The sequence below is a fragment of the Ictalurus punctatus genome, chromosome 21 (assembly GCF_001660625.3).
Source record: "Ictalurus punctatus breed USDA103 chromosome 21, Coco_2.0, whole genome shotgun sequence".
Classification (NCBI taxonomy): Eukaryota; Metazoa; Chordata; class Actinopteri; order Siluriformes; family Ictaluridae; genus Ictalurus; species Ictalurus punctatus.
Window position 1 is genome coordinate 14060890 of NC_030436.2, and position 26569 is coordinate 14087458.

General features: G+C 39.6%; 1 protein-coding gene across 3 annotated transcripts in view; it reads left to right on the forward strand.

Annotated features, from left to right (window-relative positions):
- Positions 1-26569, forward strand: part of srgap2 (SLIT-ROBO Rho GTPase activating protein 2) — a 108871-nt gene that overhangs the window by 41607 nt on the left and 40695 nt on the right. For 2 of the 3 annotated variants that reach the window (XM_017450633.3, XM_017450634.3), the window contains exons 3-4: positions 10676-10868; positions 24033-24195. In XM_017450633.3, the coding sequence (XP_017306122.1) occupies positions 10676-10868; positions 24033-24195 (356 nt within the window). Of the gene's footprint in view, positions 1-8342; positions 8532-10675; positions 10869-24032; positions 24196-26569 lie in introns of those variants that run through there. The other variant, XM_017450635.3, reaches the window with a different exon arrangement.

Genomic DNA, 26569 nt, shown 5'->3' on the forward strand with positions numbered 1-26569 from the left:
AGTAATGGTTGTTTTTAGAAAGGGATATTACAAATTGTGTTTTTATTCCAAGACTTTTGAGGGTTGTCGTAGTTCAGTGGTAAAGGTTCTGGGGCTACTGAGAAAAAAGTTGTTCTAATCTCAGCATCTCGAAGCTGCACCGGATGATCTGTTGAAAAATGCCTTTATCCGTTACCATGGCTGACATTCTTTATCCTGGTCAGGGACACTGTGAATCCGGAGCCTGTCCTAGAAACACTGGGCAGAAGGTGGGAATATGCCTGGGTCATTCATTGCAAAGCTGCCATACATGCACACAACTAGTAATTTAGCATAGCCAATCCATCTACCTGCATATTTGTGGCAGGTGGGAGGAAACCAGAGAAGTCTGATGAATATATGCAACTCCAGACATACCTGAGCTCAGGACTGAAACAAGGACCTGTAACCCTGAGGTGGCAATGCTACCTGCTGTTCCACAGTGTCTTCACACATGTATATGTATATAAATAATGGCTATCTTTGTGTTTTTGCCTTTTGAAAGAGGTAGATATTACACATTATTCAAAAGCCTAATATCTAAAGACTGAAATTAGTCTTAGAGTCATCTTGCAGGTTATTTTAAGTGCAGCTGTAGCAGTTGCCTTCTAGAAAGAGGAAATGTCCTTTTGTGCATGTGTGTGTAGCATAACATAGCATTCACATTTTAGCCATAGTTTTCCTCTCACCAACATTTCTTTCAATTCTGTTTCTGCTTTCTCACTTTGTGGACTTTGTCAGGTTTAGCTTTTGCACATTTGTCAGTTATCTCTCTCTCTCTCTCTCTCTCTCTCTCTCTCTCTCTCTCTCTCTCTCTCTCTCTCTCTGTCTCTCTCTCTCTCTCTCCCTCTCTCTCTCTCTCTCAACATTTGTTGTCTTCTCTGCCTACGTCTCATTGGTTTAAGCATCTAAATGCATTCCATCCTGTTATTATAACTGTATATGCATTGGACAATTGGCCCGTGTTTCTTTAAACTGCTCTCATTTGGAAACATATTTTTGTAGCCCATCATGTAGAATTCATTTTGAACTGAATCGAGATCGCAGTTGTCTTATGTTTGTAAGGAAAGGCATATTGAGAACTGCACCAGGCTGGAGGGAGGTTGTGGGGAAATTTGAGCTGCCGACAGCATCCCAATTAACCATTTGAATGTTTTTAATGATTAATCTAGCAGTATAATTGGTAACCATTTTTAATCTCGTACCTTGGAGTCTTGGGTATGGTGCGAGGAAGGCAGTTTCTATAGTAACCATCTTGATTATGGAAATTGGTAGGGGTAAATGATTTGATGATATTCTGTCAGCTTGGGGTTTTTTTTGCACTTGGTACAGGCAGATACACACTCGCGCACGCACTCACACCTGCACATTCACTTCCTGTCCTTTTGTTCCTCTTCTTTGGTGGGTTCTTTTGCTCTGACAGCTGCTCCGTAATGGGACCTTGTCCCTTACCACTTCTTCATTCTGATGCTCATTGGCATACTGAGAGGTGGCATGACAACACGCAGTCACTCGCTTCCTTCCTACACCCTCTCTCTTCCCCTGCCCCTCCTCCTTTCTCTCCATCTGTATCTTGCCATATGAGCCCCAAGATGGTTTCGGATCACAAATGGCCATAATGGGGCTTTTCCTCATCAATTTGAGGATACTGAGAGTGCAATTGAGGTTTGTTTTGTGTAACACAAACCAGATAGAACAATCTTAGCAGGTTTGATTTTAATTTGCAGCTTATGTGAGTGATAAAAGCTGTTTTTTTTCTTCTTCTTTTAAATCCTCAGATTTCCGCTTTCCACCTGCTGAAATTGAATACCCCCCATGCTTATGTCTCATCTCTTGCGTCTTTCCTCGGAGGCTTAGGATTGGCGTGTCTTGAATCCAATACCGTCCTCCTATTGGTGGCATTTAGATAAACATTGTAGACCTCATGCTGACACCATAATATCTGACACTGTTGTGTTTGGTCTCAGTATCACTAAATTGAGCACCAATGTGTCACATTATGCCTTCTAAGACCACTGTTCATTTACGATGTGACAGCAAAATTGGGCCAAAAAAACTTGGTGTAAAGCCAGCTTTAAAGCAGAATGTCTCTCGTTGAAGAACTTGTTTCTTTAGGTTTACACAGAACAGAAGCTGATCATCGATTAACACCGTTACTCTGTGAAGAGATGCACAGAGCCCCGTGTATACCAGACCTGCTCTTTACTCAGCTTAGACCCCTTAACACTCTCGTCTTTCATTTTCAACCCTATCTCTCTGTCTCTAAGCAAAGCAAGCGCACTTCCTCCCAGTTCTCCATGTCCTACACTTCCTGTTTGCGGAGATGAATGAAGGAATGAAGGCTTTCCTCTGAGCTGCTCCACTGACGCAAACATGCACCAACCCCCCCTCCGGAAAAACAACTGCGTCCTTTCAGGCGTCCCATTTCATTATTGTCTTTACGGCCTTTGTAATATGGACCGTAAAAGTTCAAGACACAATAAGGTGGCTCAGAGTTGCACAATGCGGAGTGTTCTGTTGCCACACACATATATATGTATGTGCGTATGTGTGCACATGCACAGCTGTCTCGTGTACCTCCTCATTATTACTCACCACAGCTGTGTGTCAAAGGGTAGACCACACAGCAAACGCATATCTTCAAAAATCTATATTTGCCCTGGTAGTGTGCTCTGATGTCATCATGGCATGTATGGTTTAACACTTTGTTTAGTGAAAAGTGATTTTCCCTGTCAACCCAGAGTCAGATCTTAATATGGCAAAATCAAAAGAGAATCAGTGATGTGTTCCAGATTCGTGAAGGCTGTCTTTTGAGAGTATACTAAAATTTCTGCTATAAAATGCCAAATGCCTCTAAATCATGGAATATATCTTTTTTTTTTTTTCTTTTTTTTTCTTCTTTTTTTTATGAGGTTCCCAAACATCTCTGTTACAATGTTCTCTGATGGTGGAGAAATTCCTGCCAAACCCGCTCTCTAGAGCCGATAAATTGATAAATGTTTAAGAAACGCTCCTCCTCCTGCATCTTGGTATGCGACAGCAGAAGAGACAGAATTGTGAACAAACACTGCTCCACAAAATGTTTTAACTGGTTTAGCAGAAGAAGGCAAAAAAACTGCCTTCATTGCATTGGCACTGACTGTGTGTGACAGTTTGTAGGATCTGATCTGGGTCAGCCATGATTTTAGATCAAGTATAAAGGCAGAGAGAACAGGTCTTTTGAGGACTGTAATTTGGATTTTTTTTTGGGTCTGTCATGCCATTCTGGTGAAGAATGCCACAGAGACCCAATTGCCAGGCTTGCTGCCTGCATTATTCATTCATTCTTTTTCCGTAATTTCTTTATCCTCATCTGGGTCGCGGTGGATCCAGAGCCTACCATAGGAACACTAGGAGTGAGGCCGGATTATGAGATCCGGGATGGGACACCAGTACATCGTTGGGCACCACACACACACTCATTCACACTAAGAAGCAATTTAGCAGAAAACCTTCTGTCAGGTTTTTGGAAGGTCTGATAAACCAGAGGAATCCCCTGCAGACACGGGGAGGACATGTGAAACTCCTCACAGACAGTAACCTGAGCTCAGGATCGAACCAGGGACCCCTGTAGCTGTGAAGTGTCAATGCTACCTGCTGCACCAACCTGTTTGCCTGCATGTGCTCTGTTAGTCACGCTCCAGATCCCTACCACTCCATAAACCCAATGCAAGCCTTTTTTTTTTCTATGGCACCAAATTTTCTGAATTTAGAACATGGGCTGCACTTTGGAGACCCTTCTCATCATAGCAATCACTTGCATGCTTTTATCGCTTGCATGGCTCCATGCCCAGACTCTGGAACCCTGAGTCCAGGGAACATAATGTAACATGACAGATTTTGGGTGTGGCCTTCTCGAACAGCCGGTGTAGAAACGAGTGCAGTGACAGCTGGGGTGATGAGGGGCGGGGACTGAGAATGGAATTGGCTCCAAAAAGGATACACTGTCTGGTTGCGCCACGGTATGCTGGTTTAGAGAGCAGATAATATCAGGCTCTGTGCTGTATATATTATAAATCACCTGTCAATAATGTTAGTAAATGTGATATGTTCTCTCTCACAGAGGAGAGGGATTATGCAAGTAATATTTTATAGTTCCACAATCCTTTTTGTGTCTGGTTTCTCTCAAGGTTTCATCCTCATGTTGTATCAGAGGTTTTTTTTTTCATTACCACTGACACCGTTACCTCTGACTTGCTTGCTTTCATTCATATATATATATATATATATATATATATATATATATATATATATATATATATATATATATATATATATATATATATACATGTCACCAAAGTTTCTGGTAATTTTTCTGCTTAGTGCTGCTGGACACTATTATAGCTATATTCTTGGAGGTCATTCAACAAGGCCTGATCAGCATTGACCGATCTGGGGGAAGACTTGACTGTCTGAGAGTGGTGACCCATGACCTTTAGACAGACTAATCCATAATGTGAATGCAGTGTTTATGGGAATGTTCAGCATAAAGCTCAATGAACCTTGATCAGTTAGGTCAGTATCAGTCTGATATTAAACTTGAAAATATATGCTTTCTCTTCACGTCACTCTGCTGGAACAATGAGAATTAGAAGAATAATTTTGTGTACCAGCTTTTATTTCATCTTCTTGTTTCCATCTTGCAATGATGGGGAATGGAATCTGTTCATCAGTTCTAGATGACTGGCCTATTTCTAAGCTTCTCTGTCAGAGGAAGTGCCCAGTCTAGGGTTCTAGTAGTGTGTTGTCCTCTTCCTTTAGTACTCCATTTATGCAAAAAAAAAAAAAATCTAGAGAAATGGGAGTAATAAAGGAGGACAGCCACAGGAGGAGGTAATTCACATCACATGTTTATATTAATACACCCATTTTGATGTATTAAATAATGCAAATTAAGAAACTGTTTTTTACTTTACAAAGGAAACATATAATCATTGATATGGTGAAGCTTTCCATGGAAGGAGTCTCCAATGTCAACACTTTAAAACGATGAGTACATTTTCCACCACTGTGTCTTCAGAACAAAAGGGTTAGCACTTCCCAGTTTCTCTGTAATATAATAAGATGCAATTTCTGAGATTTGTGACGTGACTGACTCTTTATAGCTGCTATAAAAGACGTGATTACACCATTCCACAACATTAACTGTAAATGGTTAAGAGCACAAACTGTTGTTCATAATAAATAAATAAGGAGCGGCTGTGGCTCAGTTGCTAGAGCGGGTTGTCCACTAATCGTAGGGATCGAGGTTCGATTCCCGGCCCACGTGACTCCACATGCCGAAGTGTCCTTGGGCAAGACACTGAACCCCAAGTTGCTCCCGATGGCAAGTTAGCGCCTTGCATGGCAGCTACCATTGGTGTGTGAGTGTGTGAATCCGTGAATGAGACACAGTGTAAAGTACTTTGGATAAAAGCACTATATAAGTGCGCTATATAAGTACAATTGTTGACAAATTGCTGTGGTATATGAAGTATACAACACTTGCTGTTTATGGTTGTAAGAAAATAATCCAGTTCAGTTTGCATTGTCGATTATTTTCCTATAACAGCAGCACACCGTCATGTTTTGTTCCTTACTTGTTGTATTGCTGTAATTAGTTTCTATTTGAGGTTTGATTACAAATAAGTGGGCTTAAAAAAAACAATAGTATTACCAATCTGTCCTCCCAAATCCTTTTAAATGCATAATTTATTAGCTGCACTGAAATAGATTCTGCAGTGCCTTTTAACTTAACTATGCCTTTGGTCTCAAGTTCCTCCCACGATAACCAAAAGAGAAGTTTTCCATTTGCGATATTTTTAGCTTTTCAGGGATTTCGCAACAGTGTCTTTTCCCAAACCCCACTTCTCTGTTGGAGAGCTTTTTTTAATTGGCTTCAGAATGATTGCATGGGCACATGGTTTTCATGACAGCATGTCTTTTGACTTTTCTGTAACATTTTGTGAGACTGGGATATCTGTGGAAACTCTGAGCACATCTCCACTGTGACTGTGGTGAGACTGCATCAGATCATACCCAATGTTCTGGTGGTCTTCAGGCTCTAATTGCTCTGCACATTACTGGTTTAGTTGCCCTTTTGCATGATTTTTATGCCACAGAAATCAACTGCATCACTTATTAAAGTCTGCCAGGCAGATTTGAAGACGTAATTCAATCTTTATGCTTTACGAGTAACATGGGGTGAATCTGCTCTCACTTGAACAGTCCTTCCCTAGTATAGACCTGATCTTAAAACATGTCCCAGTTTTGGACACAGATTTTTTTTCTTTTCGTAACTTCATCAGCCATGCCCTTAACACCTACACACCCTGACCTGTGGCCACCTGACCAGGGTAAGAGAATAACAATTTGCCTCCATTTTAAATAATCTCATAATAAGTATCAATCAGCTGATTAAATATAATGTGAACTATATTTAATGTTAACTGAGCGGTTCTCTCCCCATCGTCCTACTAATACTGTCTTCTTTAATTAAAAGCAAATCCAACAAGTATTCAAAATCACTCAAATCCAACTGTGACATGCTGGTGGTTGATTTTGTTACAGCATATCAAGCTGGTGTGTCAGTTTGGTCAGTTTGTCTGTCATTTATAGAAATTGTGGGATGTTTCAGAAATACCCCGTGAGCATCTTTGGCAATGAGACACTGACTCATTTCCTGGTTTCGGTAAATTATACAGCAAGCAGCAAATTATATGTGACAGGTGTTGACAAAGCATGCAAGCCAGCAGGCTAGCCTAGTCATTATCTCACTGTAACTGAGAATTTACTGGCTGTTTTCTTTTCGTGCGCCGATCCTTTAATATCATTACTCGAAGAATGTCACGGGGGTGCCATACCCAGTGGGGAAAGCATGGTGTCAAACTCATGCTGGTTTCTGAAATCTGTTGGCATGCTGAGAAATTGTGTGTATGAGGAATAGGGAAGTACCAGGCTTAGATTGCATGTGGTTGGATTTGATCTCTAGATATTTTATTGCTTTGGGGTCAGCTATTCAAGCCAGTAATATTAAATAAATTCATTCTGATGTCTATGTTACGGAAAAGGGGAAAAAAAAAAGAATATAACCAATATGGTAGATGGTGAGACGAATTCCACCATCAATCATTAACACTTTGGAAAGGCATCCTTAATCTTGGCTTGTGAAAGCCACTGAAACCACTTATTAATGATTTAAAAAAAACATGAATTGTGGTCTATAGACCCTTCATTGAGGTAAACAATAGCAAAGCTACTGGGCATGTCCATTCGAAAAGCATTTCCTGTGCCACCATTTTTAAATATAAAGCTGTAGAAACACAGTGACTAATTCATACTTATGAGTCTCCTAAAAAGCAAGCAAATAAAATTCAAATACATGATTGTTTGTCATTGCCACATCCTTTGAACAAGAGGCTTGATGTGTATCATTTCCTTGCTGATAACTTATGCTTAAAATGTACTCTCTTAACAGAAAGCTGTGAATGATTTGCTTTTTGTAATGCAGATGGTGTCTGTATTCGGTGTTGTATAGTTGGAGCAAGTCAAACGTGACCTAAAATTTGCTCAGCATGGTTTGTCGCTAGCAAGGGAAGAGGAGTTGTGAGTGTATGACTAGCTAGCTTTTTTGTTTGGCAAAAGAATGCATTACACAGCTGAATATTCACATGTTTAGGATACGAATTGCAGTTGGAATGTCTGTCGATTTTTCACGTCAATCAATATTGTGTCTTTGAAACATGTAATATTACAGCACATGTAAGTCGAAATCAAATATGGGAATGCTAATGGGAATGCTAGTGGGAATCCAGCCATCTTGCTTCACTGCAGCAATCTAAACTTTTCACTTTGCTTTGCTTTTGGAAATCAATGCACTTGATTTCTGAAAGCAAGTTGTACCTTGCCTGAGGGAACATCCAAAAACTGAACAACATGGTCCTAATTATAATTTGGACATCCTGTTAATAATTCAAGCTCACAGCCTTCTTCTTTATTGTTTTGAATGATGTTTACCGTCAACCTGATATGTTTTAGGTACAGCCGTGTCACTTCCTGTGTTCATGAGTATCAGTTCTATAACATAGGCCGAAAATAATGCAGCACATAGAAGGATGTGAGGTCACTGCAGAGAGCAGAAACCTCACACTTCATTCATCGGCTGTTGTGTTTTGAGAGAGAGAGAGAGAGAGAGAGAGAGAGAGAGAGAGAGAGAGAGAGAGAGAGAGAGAGAGAGAGTGCGTGCGTGCGTGTGTGTGTGTGTGTGTGTGTGTGTGTGTGTGTGTGTGTGTGTAGGACAGAGGTCAGACAGTGAAAATCCCACTTCTCTTTGGTGACACAGTGGAACTGCCACTCTCAGCTTAAAACACAATAGAGCCGACAGATCGGGCTATCAGTGCTTTCGTTGACTTTCACACTCCGTTCTTCTGTGACATGGGACAGCGTGATGACTGAGACCAAAGTCATCAGGTTTTTCTATAACAGAAAATGCAAAGGTAAACTCAAAATAATTGAATACAGCTTTATTCTGTGAAGAAATGTCATGTTCATGTTTTGTCATGTTCATGTTAAATCTCTTCAGTCTAATTTTTTAGCCTAATCGTTTATTTCTGTTTGATCAATGGACAGTAATCGTTTGAAATTGATGCCGGTTCACGTTTAAAAGTGCTAGCTTGTTTCTCTGAAATCCCTTAATTGTGGTGAGTAGGTACAGTATGTGATTTATGCAGCATTTACAGTGCCTCAACTGTAGTTTTTATAAAATCGTCAGATTACAACATCATTTCCTTTCTTTAGAGTTGTGTAATGGATGTTTTTATGTTGTACAGCAACGTGAGCCGTCTAACAAGCTCTCCAGAGTTTATTAAAAAAACGGCATAATTTGGCATTTTAGTTGTCCGGCCATTTGTAAGGCAAGTAAATTCATTTGAGGCCATGCTTCAGTGCTCTGTGGATGTGAGCGAGAGAGAGATGGATGAGAATTGGAAAGTCATAAGTTGGGAAATACTTATGTAAAGGAGACCGAAGAATATGAGAGGGATATACAGTACACTCTATTATTCTCTGTGATACCATGGCAGTGTTGACTGCTCGATTCTGATTGGTCAGAACGTATTGATTAATTTTCTATAGCAGCACAGCTCTGATGGTAGTTCTGGCTGCAAGGTTTACATTAATGCTCTCGTACTAATATCAGCCCGTACAGGATTTTGCAGAGTTTTTTTTGTGATTGTTACGGCCAAAAAGGTTTTGATTTCCCCCCCCAAAACTTACGATGCAACTTGCAGTGTTTTGTGGGGGTTTTTATGTTTGTTTGGTTGGTTGGTTGGTTTTTGTTTTGTTTTTCAGAAAACTACTTGAATTGACAAAATTGCAATTACACAAAATTGTTTTTCATGGTCTTTCACAGTGATGTTTGTTGGTAAGTGAGGCCTTTTAGCTGTACTCAGGGTTAATACATGTGAATCGAAGAGGGCTTTCGCTGAATGCACAGTGAATGTCACATGCACAGTGAGGTCACATGAAACGTCTTGCCCTGAATCTGTAGAAAATCTGTGATTCATTTTTACAAATAATTGAAAAAATCAAGATCTTATGAATATTGCATCATTTGCTTGATTTTGCATTAATCTCTGCGATCGCAAAATTGCAAAATCCTAGGTCTTATTTCTATAGTAGCGACTTGGAAAGCATCTTGTATGGTGGATGCTCCATATAAATGAGTTTAAAAAAGTGTCATTGTTAATATGATGGAGGTTTCTTGATGAAGATGAGGAGCAGTTTTGGAAGGTCGGTGCTTGGTAACAGTCAGAGGTAAAGCTGTGCATATTTTCAGACATAGGCGGTCTTTTAGGATGGAGGGGTTTACAGTTTCTCTGTAAAATGACAAGCTGCATTGTTTTGTCTTCTTAACTTTAGGAGAGAGGGAAAAAATGCTGAGTGAGCCACCATAGACATGGCGTTGTTTCACGGACATTCCACAAAAGATGCAATGAGTCATTCTTTAATTAATTAATTAATTAATTAATTTACAAAAAAAACTAATTGCAGGCATGCTTTGCTTTATCACCAGAGACACATTATCAGGAGATGATTAAGACTGTAGCTACTTGGAAAATACTTGCTTATTTTCCATGGTTAATGCACATTAGTTAGGTAGTTAGTTAGTCAGTTAGTTAGTTAGTTGCAGTGTTGTAGCCTAGCTAATTATGCTTGTGTTCAACAAAAACTTTGGGCTAGGCAGCATTGGAGCTTTTATTCACCTAGTAGGCTAGTTAATGATCGAACAGTTTGTCCACCTATAAACAGCACGCGCTTAAAGGAATGACTTGTATGGTGATTATGGTTGCAACTTTACTGGAAGCATATCATTTACAACCTTTTATTTTGTGGTCAACAGCAGACATTACATTCCTGGGTGGGTTAGGTGATGAAATGTTGATGAACAGATGATATTAACTTGATTTCCTTCAGAAGGATGTTACAACCTGAATGTTAACAGTGTGTAGCTGCTGAGGGTGTCGCTGGATTGTCGAAGATTGCTTATGATAATACATTAAATCCTGGTACATGACTTGTCAGAACTTGAAGGAATGCCACAAATGAATTAACTGTAAACCTCTCTTTCTATCTTTGGCAGAGATCCGGGCTCAGCTGGTAGAACAGCTCAAATGTCTGGACCAGCAGTGCGAGCTCCGTGTGCAGCTCCTCCAGGACCTGCAGGACTTCTTCCGCAAGAAGGCCGAGATCGAAATGGACTACTCGCGCAATCTGGAGAAACTGGCTGAGAGGTTCCTGGCCAAGACACGCAGCACCAAGGACCACCAGTTCAAGTAAGAACCCATTTGGAGAGAAAATGGTTGGCTGGGTGTATCACAAACTGTTTGGTTAACAGTCTACAATAGGGATTAAAAATCTCAATCTGCTTCCAAGAACCATTTCCATTATGTCAGTTCGAAACCTAATAGCTCTATATATTACTCATAAATATATTATACATCTAAGACTATGTGGATAACTGACCAATCACACCTATATGTGCTTGTTGAACATCCCATTCCAGATCTAGTCCCCCTTTACTGTTATAATAATCTCCACTCATTCTAGGAAAGCTTTCCATTCGGTTTTGGAGCATGGCTGTGGTGATTTGTGTTCATTCAGCCACAAGAGCATTGGTGAGGTCAGGCATTGATGTCGGTTGAGTAGAGCTGGGGTGCAGTCAGCATTTTATTTCATCCCAAAGGTATTCAGTGTGGTTGAGGTCAGGGCTCTGTGCAGGCCACTCGAGTTCTTCCACTCCAATCATGTCAATATGGACTTTGCTTTGTGCACAAGAACATTGTCATGCTAGAACAGGATTGGGCCTCTTAGTTCCAAGGGAAATTATAATGCTACCTCATATAAAGTCATTCTAGACAGCTGTGTGCTTCCAATTTTGTGGCAACAGTTTGGGGAATTTTGCATTTTAACCAGAAAGGAACTTGCAAGGATCATTCTTCAGAATCATCATATATCAATACTTTTAGTACTTTAAAAATAAAACCAGAGTACATTTTGCTGAATAACAGCTAGCTGGCTGACTAAAACTAAAACAGTCCCATAAGCTAGCTGCATACGCTCTGAGGTTATGTTCGCTAGTTCATTTAACCACAGAGTTAATTCTGACAATGCGTAAACACAAATGGCTGTTATGTAGCAAGAGTACAAAAAATGTTCTATGAAACAACACTTGCAGCTGTTAATCTTGATGGTGCTAGTTTGTTATGGTGGACAGAATACTGGCATTGTCTACACCAAGAGAGATGATGCATGTTATGCTGCTCTCAAATGTGACCAATTGTGCATCACTGGTGCTTTCAGTACATAATAACAATCCATAACTATTAGATATTAGTTATTAGATAGTGCTCCAGTTTTTAAATTTGCTGATGTATGTATGTTTTGGTTGCCTGGAAACCTAATTGGATAGGCTCAGATACTTTAATGACATGGTAAGCTAGTTAGCTAGTTAATACAGGCTAAGGGAAATAAATGAGTATACCGTATGATCATGAAGCATTTGCACTCTCGACAAAAAGTCAACAAGTTCTTGGTCATTGTTTTGTCTCTTAGCAGTGGTTTCCTGTGTAAACAATATACATCAGTCTGGCGAATGGTTTATATTCAGTATATGTTAAAACATGAGGTGACCGCAGGAGAGGTATATGCCACTGATCTGCATGATATATTGACAAGTTTCATTAGTGTTTCAACATACATGTGTGTTCCTCATTCTACAGTCTATTGTTTAAATGCCATAGTCTCGATTTATTTGCAAGCAGAAACGTGTGAAAGGGCAACGTGCCTGCCTGAAAGGAAACCACAACTCACAAGAAATGTAGCACTGGGTTCCAGTCATCTTACTGTTTTTGCTTCTTTCGAAATAATTAGTGCTTGTTTTTATTGAATTTTCTTTACATATAGTTTTTTTGTATCGAGTTATCTTTGTGATAAAGTGTCAGGCGGGATGCATTTTTACATTTCTGTCCTAATAAGTAGCCTTTTGTGTTCCAGTTTGCCAGTTTAATCTGTTTATTCTACTCTATATCGCCATAATAAGGACATACCGTAGATTATTGCCTGCTTAGTGGAGCTTGTTAAAAACTGCTGTATGTTCAGGAAACCTTTCATGAACTTACTTTAAATTTTAAGGAAGCTGGTTTTCCTGACTTTTCCGAGGTAATGTGAATGCCTAGATTTGTGAATATAGCAATTTTTGAACTGTTTTCTTAATATAACTTGCGTGATTTTTAGTAGTCAATCTTAATACAGATTTTGAGTAAATCACACATTTGTTTACATTGTTTTAACTACTTAGGGGGAAAAAATCAGATTACTGATTATCTTAAAATTACTGGTGTCTTCGTGTCCTTTTTTAAAAATTTTTATTCATTATTTATTATTATTATTATTTTTTTTTATAAAGAACCTTTTTCTTTTCTAAAAGTGTAGTGTTGTGTGAGCACACCTGTCAAACATGGACCTTGTAAATCTACTAAGGCTCCCTAATGTGGAGAAAACAATCATATTGCAGTTATACTGTTGAACCCATAATATGTTACATAATTATTTTGTTCGTTTGCTTCAGATCACTCAAATGTCACAATTAGCCACCCAATCTGGAATTTCTGACATTTCTATATTTCTGAGATCCGGTGTCAATGTTGCAAAGGCCATTATTGCAATAATATCAGAGTGTCTGCGGATCCTTAAAAAGTCTTAAAATGTCTTAAATTCATTCATGTAAAATAATGCCTTAATTAGCATTAAAAAGTCCTAAACTCATGTTTAAAAATGCAACCCAACCGACACTGTAAAGAAGATTTCGATTTTATTTTCGCTCGTTGCTTTTTGAAATCGTAAAGCTGTGTCACTGAATACGTTTACATGGACAGCAGTAATCTAATTATTGACCTTATTCTGAATAAGACAATATTGTGATTTAAGGTGTTTACATGAGTTTCTTTTAGAATATTCCTTTCATGTTCCTGTTTTACATGTTATAGAACATAGATCGATTAACGTCACACGTCATTACGTTACCGCGCCACGCCGTCCGACGTCCCTCCAGAATTTCACGTATCGACATACATTTCGTCTTCGTTATGGTACCATATACAGTTTTGGGTGTTACATTTTTAATTTTACGAAAGCTTCAAGTGCAGTTACTTATTTGCCACGTTATACGTGCAAATAGACAACAGCGTTGCACTCACACACATACACAGTGTGTGTGTGTGGCTCATCAGTGTTTTAGAGCGGCTCGGTTCACAGTAACTGCTACTCCACACCAATTTCATCTGTCTGTGCTGTGAGTTTGAGTGACATATAACCTGATTCACTTGTATAACACAACACGCACCAGATTCCTTTTGGTTTTACTTTAGTGTAATCGCAAACATTTTTGTGGGCAGAGGTTTACAGCATTTCACCTGATTAGTAATGAGAAGTGAATTAAAAAATAACTCTTGAAAACCGTCTTCCTGCGGTGTTCTGCCAAAATAAAAGCCACAAGGTCTAACACATAAAAGTGAATTAAGTCAGAAGTATATTACTATTTGTACCCCAAATAAAAAAATAAATGAATAAATAATAATAAGTATTAATATTATTATTATTAAGTGTTATTCAGTGCAATAGAAATATTACAAAATAGCAATTTTTCTTAATTTAAAAAAATTATGTATATTTATAACACTACTTGTTACATTACACTGGCATTAAATTACAAAAGAACTAGTAAACATTGCTGTGAGGGGGTTTCTAATACAGCTGCTGAGAGAGTGATGGTAAATTTGACACCTTTTTCTCTTTTGACTGCCGTAATCCTTCTGTCTATAGGTTTTTTTCTCTCTTGGAAAGTCATGGGAAGGAAACACTGTATGTTTTTGCTCTTTCACTGTTAGAGAATATGGTAATATAAATATGCTATTTGCTATAGTCTCCCATATCCCTCTATAGAAGTTTACCCTGCTATAGTTGACTTAAACCCAGAAATGGATGTGTATGCATGAACACAATCCGTTATAGCTGGTGTATCGTGTAGCATGATGAAGAGACGTGCAGGTTTTAAAAAGTTTTGTGCTGATACCTGCAGATATCCTGAATATACTGTACAGCCCTAAATGCTACAAGCAAGTTGGGATTGTTAGGAGGAAACTACAAAAGAACCCACAGTCTGGGTTTATCTCCATTCATCCATCTTCTATACCGCTTTATCCTTTTCAGGGTCACAGGGTGACCTGGAGCCTATCCCAGGGAGCATGGGGCACTAGGCAAGGTACAGCCTGGACAGGGTGCCAATCCATCGCAGGGCACACTCACATACACACTCACACACCCATTCATACACTACGGACACTTTGGGCATGCCAATCAACCTACCATGCATGTCTTTTGTACTCTGCAAATGAGCTTTTCCACCCTTTTGTGAAAGATCTGTTGTTGTTGTTGGGGGGTTTTTTTCAGTAAAGAAAGGTGTGGGAGTAATGTTTTACCGCTCCTTTTAGTTTTACATTCATAACACAGATCGCTTTACATGTCACATTATGCTTTTCCTGTAAGTAGGTGTGACTGGATTTTACCCACAGACTTGGCACTTTTCGTTTTAGCGAAAGGGGCATTCCAGCTCCTGACAGTTTCGCCTTCGGCAGATTTCAGGCAGGAGGAGATATCAAGTGGAACAAACTTTCTGTTCTTTTTTTTCTTTGACTTCTCTGCATTTCACTTCTTTCTTTCTTACCCCTCCTCCTCCTTTTCACCATGTGCTGTAGTCGGTTTGTTCTCTATTTTTGTCTGTAGGCACTCGCTTTATTTACAGTACACAAGTTTTTTTCCCACCTGTTTGACTTTCTTAGATGAAATTGCTAGAGGAACTATCTAAACCACAGTAATCAGAAATGAATGCTTTTGGTTCAGACAGGGGCTTTATGGATTATCAGATCTCTATTGTGAGCGTAAGATTCCTGCAAACACACCAAACATGTGCACAATGAAGTGGCATTTGATCCGAGAGATCTTTTAATAGTGTAACTGCACTAATAAGCTGACAAGTTGAGACACATTGAAAATATTGTCATATTTCTACGATGTCGATGATGTTTTGCTCAGGCCAGAAGTTCTCCATTATTACCTCCCATTTAGTTTGGGGAATTTCCCTTCTCTCATCCCTTTCGCTTTTGATTTCTCATTCTATGATTCGTGGAATTCTCTTTCCCCAGCGCATTCTTCCTTTTCTTCTCTCCATTCTTTACAACCCTCTGACCCACATTAAGTGTGAATTTCTTGCTGTATCCGTTGTACCCCGTCTCCTCACACATTCAGAACCGCAGGAATCCAGCTCCAACATCTGCCTGCGTTCACAGTGAAAGCAGCATCTGCTAAGAGCATGATGCCATGAAGGAATGTGAGGTATTTTCCAGGCTTGCTGTCAGTCAGGAGGCCCTTGCATGAGGGATTCTGGGCAACGGGTGATGATTCTCCAGAGACCTCTGGCTTGCTGGCTATGTGCTGAACGGACAAATGCCTGAGCTGACGGTTGGCCTGCAGTTGCAAGAGCTGGGAAGAACTCTGGGCTTAAATGCACTGTGTTGAAGAAAGTCTACAAAGTGTGCATGTTGGTCAGCGAGGCTTCTCATTTGTCATGCTCTCTTGCAAGCTGTTGTGTTTTTGAGCATTTATTCTTTGCATAGATTACTCAAATCATACATTTTATTAGCTAGCCCACCATATATAATAATAGCTCTAATGCACTACTAGCATATGTGATGTAATGTTCTGGATGCAAGTCAGCTGGGGGGGCAAGCATATATGACCATTATCCTCTTCTAACCAAGTTTTTAATGGAGCACATTGTGTGGTGAGTGAGCTGTGGCAAGGCACAAAGAGAAGAGCTAATGTAATTAACCAGGTTTGTTTTAGTTTCAGCAAAATTTCCAGCCCAAATGCATCCCAGAAGACCTGAAACTAGCTCCCCAAACAATTTGGGCATTGGAAAAGGAAGTCACATTAGTCACCGTGGTGCACATGTATTTCTGATATACAGACACTGTCCACTCCATAATCCCCATTTATCTTTTCCATTTTCTGTGATACTGTACAGTTGCAATGAAAATTATTCAAGCCCCAGTGAAAATCAGGTTTATTGTCAAAACTGACAGACTTTCAGCTGTTTGCGATGAACAAATCAAACAAAAGCAATTGGAATAGTTCAACATGAGTGGTTTCCCCAAATTCAACTGAAAATGCAACTTATAATGATTTCTCCAGTCTCAGAATTATTCAACCCCTTCATGGCGAGCATCTTTAATACTTAGTAGAGAACCTTTTTGCTGTTATGACCTACTACAAAGAAGATGTATAGCCAGACAATCTTAGTCCATTCCTCATGAGCAACGGCCTCCAGTTCAGTAATATTCTTGGGTTTGTGTGCAGCAGCCGCCGCCTTCAAATCCCACCAGAGATCTTCTGTGGGATTCAAGTCAGGTGACTGTGATGGCCCTGTAGAATCTTCCAGGACTTCTTCTGCAACCAAGCCATGGTGGAAGTTGAGGTATGCTTGGGATCATTGTCCTGTTGGAAGGTCCAATGACACCCAAGCTTCAGCTTCCTCACAGCCGGCATGACGTTTTCTCTTAGGATTTCCTGATACTTCAATGAATCCATCTTGCCTTCCACACGCTGCAGCTTTCCACTGCCAGAGGATTCAAGCAGCCCCAGAGCATCACCGAGCCACCACTAAGCTTGACTGTGGGCAGAGTGTTCTTTCTTCATTCTTCTTTCTCCATCATGCTAAAACGTTCCAGTTTTGTTTCTTAGCACCACAGAACAGAATCCCAAAACTTCTGTGGCTTACTTATATAATTTTGAGGCAACTTTTCTTGTGCTTTTGGGTCAGTAGTGGTGTACGTCCTGGAGCCTTACTATGCTCACTGAAACCTCAGTGCCTGTTGTCACTAAGTCTTACTGCAGGTCTTTTGCAGTCACTTGAGGGTTTTGTATATTTGTGCTGTTGTGAGGGATTCTCTTCAGGGGGTTGAGACTCATTATAAGTTGCATTTTCAGTTGAATTTGGGGAAACCACTTGAAGTGTTCATTGTACTGAGCTATTTCAATTGCTTTTGTTTGATTTGTTCATTGCAAACAGCTAAATGTCTCTAAATTCTGACAATAAACCTGATTTGCACTGGGGATTGAATCATTTCCATTGCAACGTATGTTACAATAGAAATGGTTCTGTACATCATGGATACACTGTATGTACTTACTCAAGTAAGTGCAAGTAAGCAGTAGGTTTTTTTTTCTTCTCTTATATCCACTGTAAATCTGCTTGTCTTGCTTACTCGATATTAGCTCGTCTCTGCTTCCAGGCAACTGATTTGTTCATCCCTATTACTGCTTCCTTTTACACTTGCAAAAGATTTTTGGCAAGATCCTTTTTTTTTTTTCTTTTCTTTTTTTTTGTAGATTATGTAAAATTTGGATTGATTTGTCATCAAAGTTGCAACATTTCTACTTTACCAGTTAATTCCACACTTCTCAGTTACACCCTGCATATGCGTTTAGGGACAGAACGACAGATAAGAAAGAGGAAGGACGGAGAGTGAAGGCTCTATTTCAGTGAATGTGATCAGTCTCGTGAAACTAGCACAAAGAGGAAGAGCTTCTTAGACACTCATCAACTGAGGAGTGATGTGTCACATGGTCATTAGCTCTGTTTAACGCTGCTAGCTGTGACTGCAGGGCAGTCAGACTATTCTAGTGCTCAGAGTGACTCGTGATGAGAAGATTACCTGTGTGTGTGTGTGTGTGTGTGTGTGTGTGTGTGTGTGTGTGTGTGTGTGTGTGTATGTGTGGGTTCGGATTGGGTGAATGCAAGCATAGTAAATGTTAATGCACCCCTTAGGGTAATTTGAGCTTATTCTATAATGCTGAAACAAACACACTAAGGAATATACTTCATAGACAATTATTCATTCTCAGAAATGTTTTAATAAATGAACAGAGATCATAATGAATAGTGTTAGCAATCTGTCACATTTACACCAACCACTGCATGGTTAGCAGGACTAGCCTAATGTTTACACATAGGAATATAGCTTCTGTAGTTGGATGATGTTATCATTATTACAAAATCTATAACTGTCTTTTATTTAAAGGTAACCCCAGTTATTTTCATGGACTTATGAGCCTATTATTTGAAACAGGGTAAGCCCTCATGTTGTATATTTTGAAGGCTATTAGCTATTATTTTCTTTAACTGTGGAATTCGCTTCATAACCGAATACAGTGAAAAAGGGAGTGAAGAACTAGGAAGCTTTGATGCAGGACTTGGTATTGATGGTTCTGGTCAAGTTTTTGATTTTCCCAGCCCTGCTCATTGAGGTTTTCGACATTCCTAGCCCTTCTTGTGATGACTTTCAACATTCCCAGCCCTGCTTTTTGATGTTATTGATATTCCCAGCACTGCTTATGGAGATTTTTGTTTTTCTGGGCCGTGCTTATGTTGGTGTTCGAGATTCCCTGCACTGCAGCATTCCATGTGTTTCTTGACTCCCAGTTAGAGGAAGACGTGTACAGTACCAGTACACTAAATGGTCCCATTGCAGTGTTTTAAAAGGCTCATCATAGTGTCACTGTAATCTTCTCCCTAACATTTAAAAAAAAAAAAAAATATATATATATATATATATATATATATATATATATATATATATATATATATATATATATATATATATATATATTTTTTTTTTTTATTCAAGGCTGTGAGTGAAGTTACCATGGCACTTTCTCCTCTGCAGCAGTGTACATGCAATTGCATTTTCCAAAGAATTGTCTGCAGTATTTATCCACTTGTCATTAAAGATATGAGTTTAACCTTAAGAACTGACACTTGTGTTTGTGTGGCTGTCTGGCTGTCTTTGTGTGTAAAGGGGTAGCTGGAGTTTCATTTCCTATCTACTCTGACGTGTGTGACTGATGACTTTCCGCCGTCATGCCCAGCTGGAAGCCAGGGCCTCATAAAGTCCATTCTCACCAGAGTGTAGAATTCTCTGCACCACTTATCATATATATAACAAACAAGGGACTTTCAGGAGAAGAGTTACATGCTGTATTTCATGTTTCAGGAAATGCTGTGGGCTGCCATGATTCAGAACATTCTCTTGATTTAGGGCACTTTTCATCTGCACTTTTTTTGAACTGTGGAATCTCTAGTGTAAGGATTACTTTTTCTTAAGTTAAATAAAGATGTCATCTAAACCGTTGTTGTTGTTGTTGTTGTTGTTTTTTGTAGGTCTGTAAACTTCGTAATATTGTTATTATTATTGGGGGGTTTTTGTGGGCTTTTTTTTTGCTTAACTATATATTATGACACATGTCATGCATTGTGAAAATTCACCCAAGTATCATGATATGATATTTTGGCCTTAACAGCACTACTGTGTTAGTTTTCTCTATGTAAGGAGACTTTTGGGACACCCTGTAGAAGAGCTGTGGTATAAGTGTCTATATCTTTAAGTAAATTAGTGAACTTAGCGGAGAGAGTGCTGACTGTATAGTGAGGGTACAACACAAAGGACAGAAAATTTTTAATGAGGAACACTGAATGCACTGTTGAAGTCGCTCAGCCACTGTACACATTCATATCATTCTTGTACAATCTGTCTGGCTGTACATCAGGAATTCGCTTCCTGACTGTTATCCAAGTGTTTGGGATTCCTTCTCTCTTTTTATCTATTGAGCCAAAAGTGCTGTCATGCCACCGTGTCATGACTCGGACATATGTTGCCATGGGAACCTCGGCCTTCGTCGTGGTCTTTGATAAAAGACTCATTCTGCCTCCAATGACCCCTCTGTTAATTGGGTGACTCCTCCATTCATTTTTTTTTTAGTGGCCTTTCCCAGATGACTCCAAGCTACTTGTCGTGAACCGGTGTAATCTCATAAAGACCTGCCTTTTTGAGCTCTCGAGGAAGTGTGTAGCTGTGAGTGCTGTGTCTGAGCATTTTAAAAAATAATAATAATTTATTTATTATCTATCCACTGTAACAATTCATTAGGGTGCTATGGAACATCCTTTAAACTCAGTTCATCTGTCTTAATTTACTCATGAGAGCGATCCCCCCCCGCAAACACACACACACACACACACACACACACACACATTGTGCAATAGCAATTCCGTGTGAGTTGCAAAGCTACAGTGCGTGCTCTGACAAGTGTGTTTCTCATTCCTCACATCGCCACAGCCGTGCCTTACAAAGAGCTCTGTGGTACCATTTCTAACATGCATATCCACTTTGTTTAGACAGGATTTACAATGGTGTGTGTGTATGTGGTTCTGAGTGTGAGAAAGTCTCAAGAAAGTCTCAAGAATGTGCCTGCCTTGCATTTATTCTGAACTTAAATGTAGAAAAAGATCAGAAAGTGTGTGTGTGTGTGTGTGTGTGTGTGTGTGTTGGGGTTGTATGTTTTTTTTTCTTTTTTTTCAGATATTCCATAAAAGTATTTTTTATTATTTTATAGAGTTATGGTAAACTTGGAATTGAAATGGACTTAATTGAATTATATACTGTGAATCTACACAAAATGGCCTATAAGATAGATATGGGGGTCTGTATAGTTTGCAAAGTTATTAACAAAGTTATTGAAATACTTTTTAGTATGTATCATTTACATACTAAATAACATTTACATACTTTATCATTTCTAAAGCATACAGGTAGGAAGTCTTATTCAGTAACAGACATTGTAATACTATTCTTGGTATCAATATCAGTATCAAATTAAAAAATAATGGCAAATCCAATCCAATAATCCAGTAATCCGGCTTTTGAGTCTGTTTTGGCCCTGATTAGGGTTAACCCATTTTTCCGAGCGCAGCATGTTGGCACAGCGGGTAGTGTTGCTGCCTCATAGCTCCAGGGTCCTCAATTCGATCCTGAGCTTGGGTCTTCCATGTTCTCCCCCATCCATGTGGGTTTCCTTAAGGTTCTCCAGTTTCCGACCACTCTCCCCAAAAGGTGCTGTTAGGTAGACCTGCTATCCACGACACATTTTATGCCTTGAACGTCTGATGTTGCCGGACCTGATTTGTACAGGTAAAGCCTGTTGCCATCATACCCGTGAGGTTGGCATCCGAATCTTGCAAAGATCAGTGTTTAATCAGGATCAAGTATCAGCCTGTACTCAGAGATTTTATATACTTATTGTATCGAAAAAATGAAAGATGAGATGAGTTTATGTCGAAGCATAATTTTCACTTATCTTGGTTTGATTTTCAGAAATGCAAAACTTTGTGGAAGTAGGCTGATTAACAATGCATGTTAATTGCAGTTATTATTAATATTATTATTATTATTATTCTTTTTTAATTGGGCCTGATGCGGGCTGCAGAAGTCTTTGTGTGTTTGTATGGGCTGCAAGTTGTAAAGGGTTAGGAACCTTTGCTTTATGTCACTTTCACACTGGGTCACGTGAACGCTGGAACTCTTGAAAATGGTCAGGGGATGTCACACATCCTGGGCAGTTCATGCAGGTAACCAAAAAAGAGAAGAAGAAAAAAAACACCGATGGAAATTTGTGATTTGTTCATATCCTCTTAATTCTCTGTACCCAAGCCTTTTCTTATCTGTCTGAGTCATAATTCTCATAACTCTTTTGTGTTTTTATTTCTCCAGAAATCTTGTCAGAGCTGTGAAGCAAGTAGGCAGTGTAAGGAGGAAGGACGTGTCTCTTCCAGCTTTTATTTAACAGTTCTAAATCACCTTGCTTGTTTAGCAAGCAAGTTAGTAGCAGCGTGAAGTTGCTTGTTTGGAGCAGGATGATGAATGATAGTTGTACAATTTTTGGCTCTTTCAGGTACCACATGATGGAACTAACAGCATGAACTGAGGTCATGAGGCTTTGTAAACATACTGGCTGTAAGATATTAACAGAGTTGCTCCATGCTCCCTGGTGGTTACACACTGTTTCAGAGTCCACTTACTGATGAACAGGGTGAACCTTCTAGTGAGCTTGTGTTTGTGTTTAAAACTGTCTTTCTGAAATATGGACTGTCCTTTGTCCTTGCACCACGAGGAGGCGAGGACTGAGGAAGCTTCCAGAGGAGCTTGGAGCGAGGATACACAGGTGTATCCTATCCGGAAGTGTTGTCTTGTCAAAAAACCTGACACACACATAAATTTCCCTCCTCAAACTCGAACAAAAAGTCCTTCGACGATGTGATGGAATTTTATGTGAAATATAATTAAATAATCATGTGCTTACAATGAGTATTATAATTAATTGATCCTTGAATGTTTGGATATGCAAAGCTGCACAAAAGATGCGATCATTTATGTGTTGTTCATTAATTCGTTGCTGAATAACCCAGACATTTCGCATACTATCAGTGCATTTTTCTTTATTAAGAATGTCATTATTAACCAAATGCCAACAACATAGCTCGCATCAAAAAGATAAGCATGATGGCAGATCCCTGAAGCGCAGTGAGGTAATCCAGCTGAGCAGAGTCATCATTAATTGGCGTCACTTTGAAGTGTAGCTTGAGAGAGCGAGGATATTCCATTTGACTTGCTTCGATTCCTCTCTCCTCGCATCTCATCCTTGCATCCTTTCCTCGCGTCCTAAGGGGGTGGAGCTAAGATGCACGGAAAGGAAGCGAGGAAAGGAAACGAGGATGCACAAATAAGAAATGAGAAGCACCCATGGTGTCCTGCGATGAACTAGTGTTCTATCCAGGGTGTATTTTCTCCTCTTGCCCAGAGTTCCTGGGATAGGCTCCGGATCCACCATGATGCTGATCAGGATAAAGTGGTTAATGAAGACGAATAAATGAATGAATGAATAAATAATTTAAGGTTTATGTTTAGTTTTTTTGTTTTGTTCTAAAATACTAGTGAAATCTGTGTTTGGTATGGAGTACTACAGTTGCTTTTGGGCTGGTGAGGTTGATGGGTTTATGACATTTGGGCCTCTACAATCCAGTTTGATGGTGCCCTTGTTCTGTCACGTCTACTGAACCTGAGAGTTATTTGTTGAGTTGACTTACCAAAAAACTCTTTCTGTTTGTTTGGGTGCTTTTTTTTTTTTTGGCCGTGCTAATGTGTATTAATGTATGCTAGTCACACATGTATGGGCCCAGTGCCAATCCCAGCTGCTGTCTATACACATTTATCCAGTTAGGTGCATAGGGCAATGGTCCAAGTGTGCAAGTTAGGACAATTAATCAAATTACCCAGCAATTGCTTATAATGTGTGTTTTAGAAACACTTAAGACGCAGGACAGTTCATTTTATGGACCCGATGAAGACCTGTTGACATTGTTAGTACTTCCAGAGATGCCCTTCTTAAACCATATTTTTGTGTGCAGACAACTATATAATCCAAATAGCTGTTAGAGAGTTGTGTGGTGGTCCCTTAACTGCTTTTGTGTCTTTGTCTCAACCATTTAGGAAGGAGCAGAATGTGTTGTCTCCGGTGAACTGCTGGAACCTGCTGCTGACTCAGGTGAAGCGTGAGAGTCGTGACCATGCCACCCTCAGCGATCTCTACCTCAACAACATCATACCACGCTTTGCCCAGATCAGCGAGGATTCTGGACGCCTCTTCAAGAAGGTGAGTGGCTTTCGTTCTTTTTTTCTTGCTTTCTTTCTTCCTTCCTTCCTTCCTTTCTTCCTCCCTTCCTTTTTTCCCTTTCCTTCCTTCCTTCATTTCCCTTTCTTTCCTTTGCTTCCTTCCATCCTTCTCTTTGCTTTGCTTTCCTTTCCATTCTTTCATCCCTCCTTCCTTTTCCCTATCCTTCTTCCTGCTACAGTATTCACCCTCAACCATGTTCACTTCACTTGCTTCCCTCCCCCTTGTCTTGTTTCTTTTTTCACACCTTAACTTTTTTTAATCGCAAATAATTCATGTGCAGATTCTGTTTTTTTTTTTTTGGTCTGTACTGTCACACCTCTTTAGAGTCCATTATCCCTCCAATGGTCAGTGCATGTAGTCCCTCCCACAATCCATTCCATCTGCCCCCTGTCTGTTTATTGTTTGAGCCAGTAACTGCTGTATTCAGGGTTAGCTTTCATTTCAAGTCAAGCAAATACAGGCCCTCCTTTTTAGTGTTCCCTCCAAAATCACTCACTCAAAGCTAGAAATGTTTTTGACTAAAACTTGCTCACAACTTGCTATTTCAACTAGGACAAAACAAAGTAAAAACTGTGAGTAGGAATTTCTAGTCAGGAAGTTGTCCTCAACCCTGACATAATAGCAACATTGCTGCTCAGACAATAAAAGTAACACTTCTGTATTTGTAGCGTATATTATAATGGTATTTGGTTTAGCTAAAACAACAGAATTAATAGCTAGTTAAATCTATAATATTGACAGATGCTGTCTTTTCAGTCGTCTGCATAGTCCCAGATAACTCTTTCCATCTTGATTAATGTGATGTTCTAAAATCTCCAACATGTCCACCTAAGATAGATTAAGGCCTACAGTAGCTTGGCTAATTCAGGTCATAGCACCTGAACTCCAAGATAAAATCTGGCTGAGATGGCCTCTTTTGAAAGCAGGTTGAGCAGGTGTGAGACGAACCATTCTGTATACGAGCTTCTGGCCCTCATGTTCTACACCAGTGGCTCAAGAGCTAACTGCATTGGTTTCTAGATTATTCTTTTTTAGGGCCTCTGTTTTATTGTGTTCACAATTCTAATGGTGGGCCCATTGTCTAGAAAAGCAAGACAGGTGGACCTGCTCCACTTTTGTTTTTGTGGTCTTGTGCCTTCTGGAATCTCCAGCTGCCCTGCTAATCCCAGTCAGCACCTCTTTCTCTCTCTATTTCTATGTTTCCACTGTCTCACCTCATCACTATTCCCTTCATTGTTCCAACACTCTTTCCCTGCTTTCTCCAGAGCACAGTGCTTCAAAAACGATGGCTCTTTAATTGAACGCTCCTGGCTAGTACCTCTCCGGAGACTCGCCATGGTTGTTGCTGATATCTGCATTATAGGTCGTAACTCTCTGGTATCTCACACAAGCCCCCCCTACCTGTCATACAAAATGAAACGAGTCTGTCAGCCATCCTTAGAGAGTTCTTTATGCTGTACTGTAAATCTGACACCATCGTCATCGTCTGCTGTCTGAAAGAATGTTCTATGTGGCTGTGGACTGAAGATGTATTTGATAATGAAATTCTAAGTTGACGTGTTTAAACTGCATTCATCGACATTGACGTTGGTCTGTTTTAAGCTACATGACCCGACTACCTACTGACAGTGGTGCCAGTAAGCATTAGCCCATGCTTCATGTCTAAAGAGTCCAATACCGTGACATTTTAGTCCTTTATTCTGTCCATCTCTATAACCTCCTCATCTATACACTTTGCTCAAATAGATCGAGGTCCAAAGCTTCAACTTTCTTGCTAATACCACACCATCTATGCTATCATGCTTGCTAACTGCTCGAACCATGTCGCTGCCATAACTGCCCTAGCATGAGAGCGTCATATATCCGCATTGCACTCTGGACCTTTGAGTCCTCTCTTTACTGTCTCCATTGCTTCTGCTTTGGAGTTCTCATTAATGTGACATTGAATGTTGTTGAAAATGTTGAGTGAGAAATGAAATTTAGGAGTGATAAGTCAATCCTGACCGTTATTCCTTATTCCTAACACCAGAATTGCTAAGCAGATGACAAATATTTCAATACAGACTCGTTTTAGGTTGGTGTTTTCCATTAATTACCAGGTTAGGAGGGGTCTTTGAGCAAGGGAAACTACTAAACTGTAACGGAGTCAAGACATGCCCCCTTCTTTATTCTACCACAGTGAAAAAGCTTCTTTTTTTTTTAGTGATGCATTAGTGAAGATACAACGCTGATTCTTTTTTCCCCACCTTTATGGAACAGGCATCCTATATATACCTCTATATAGGATGCCTGTTCCATATTTTATGTTATTCAGATAAGATGTGTTGTGATGGTCTACTTGACAGCTAGTTTG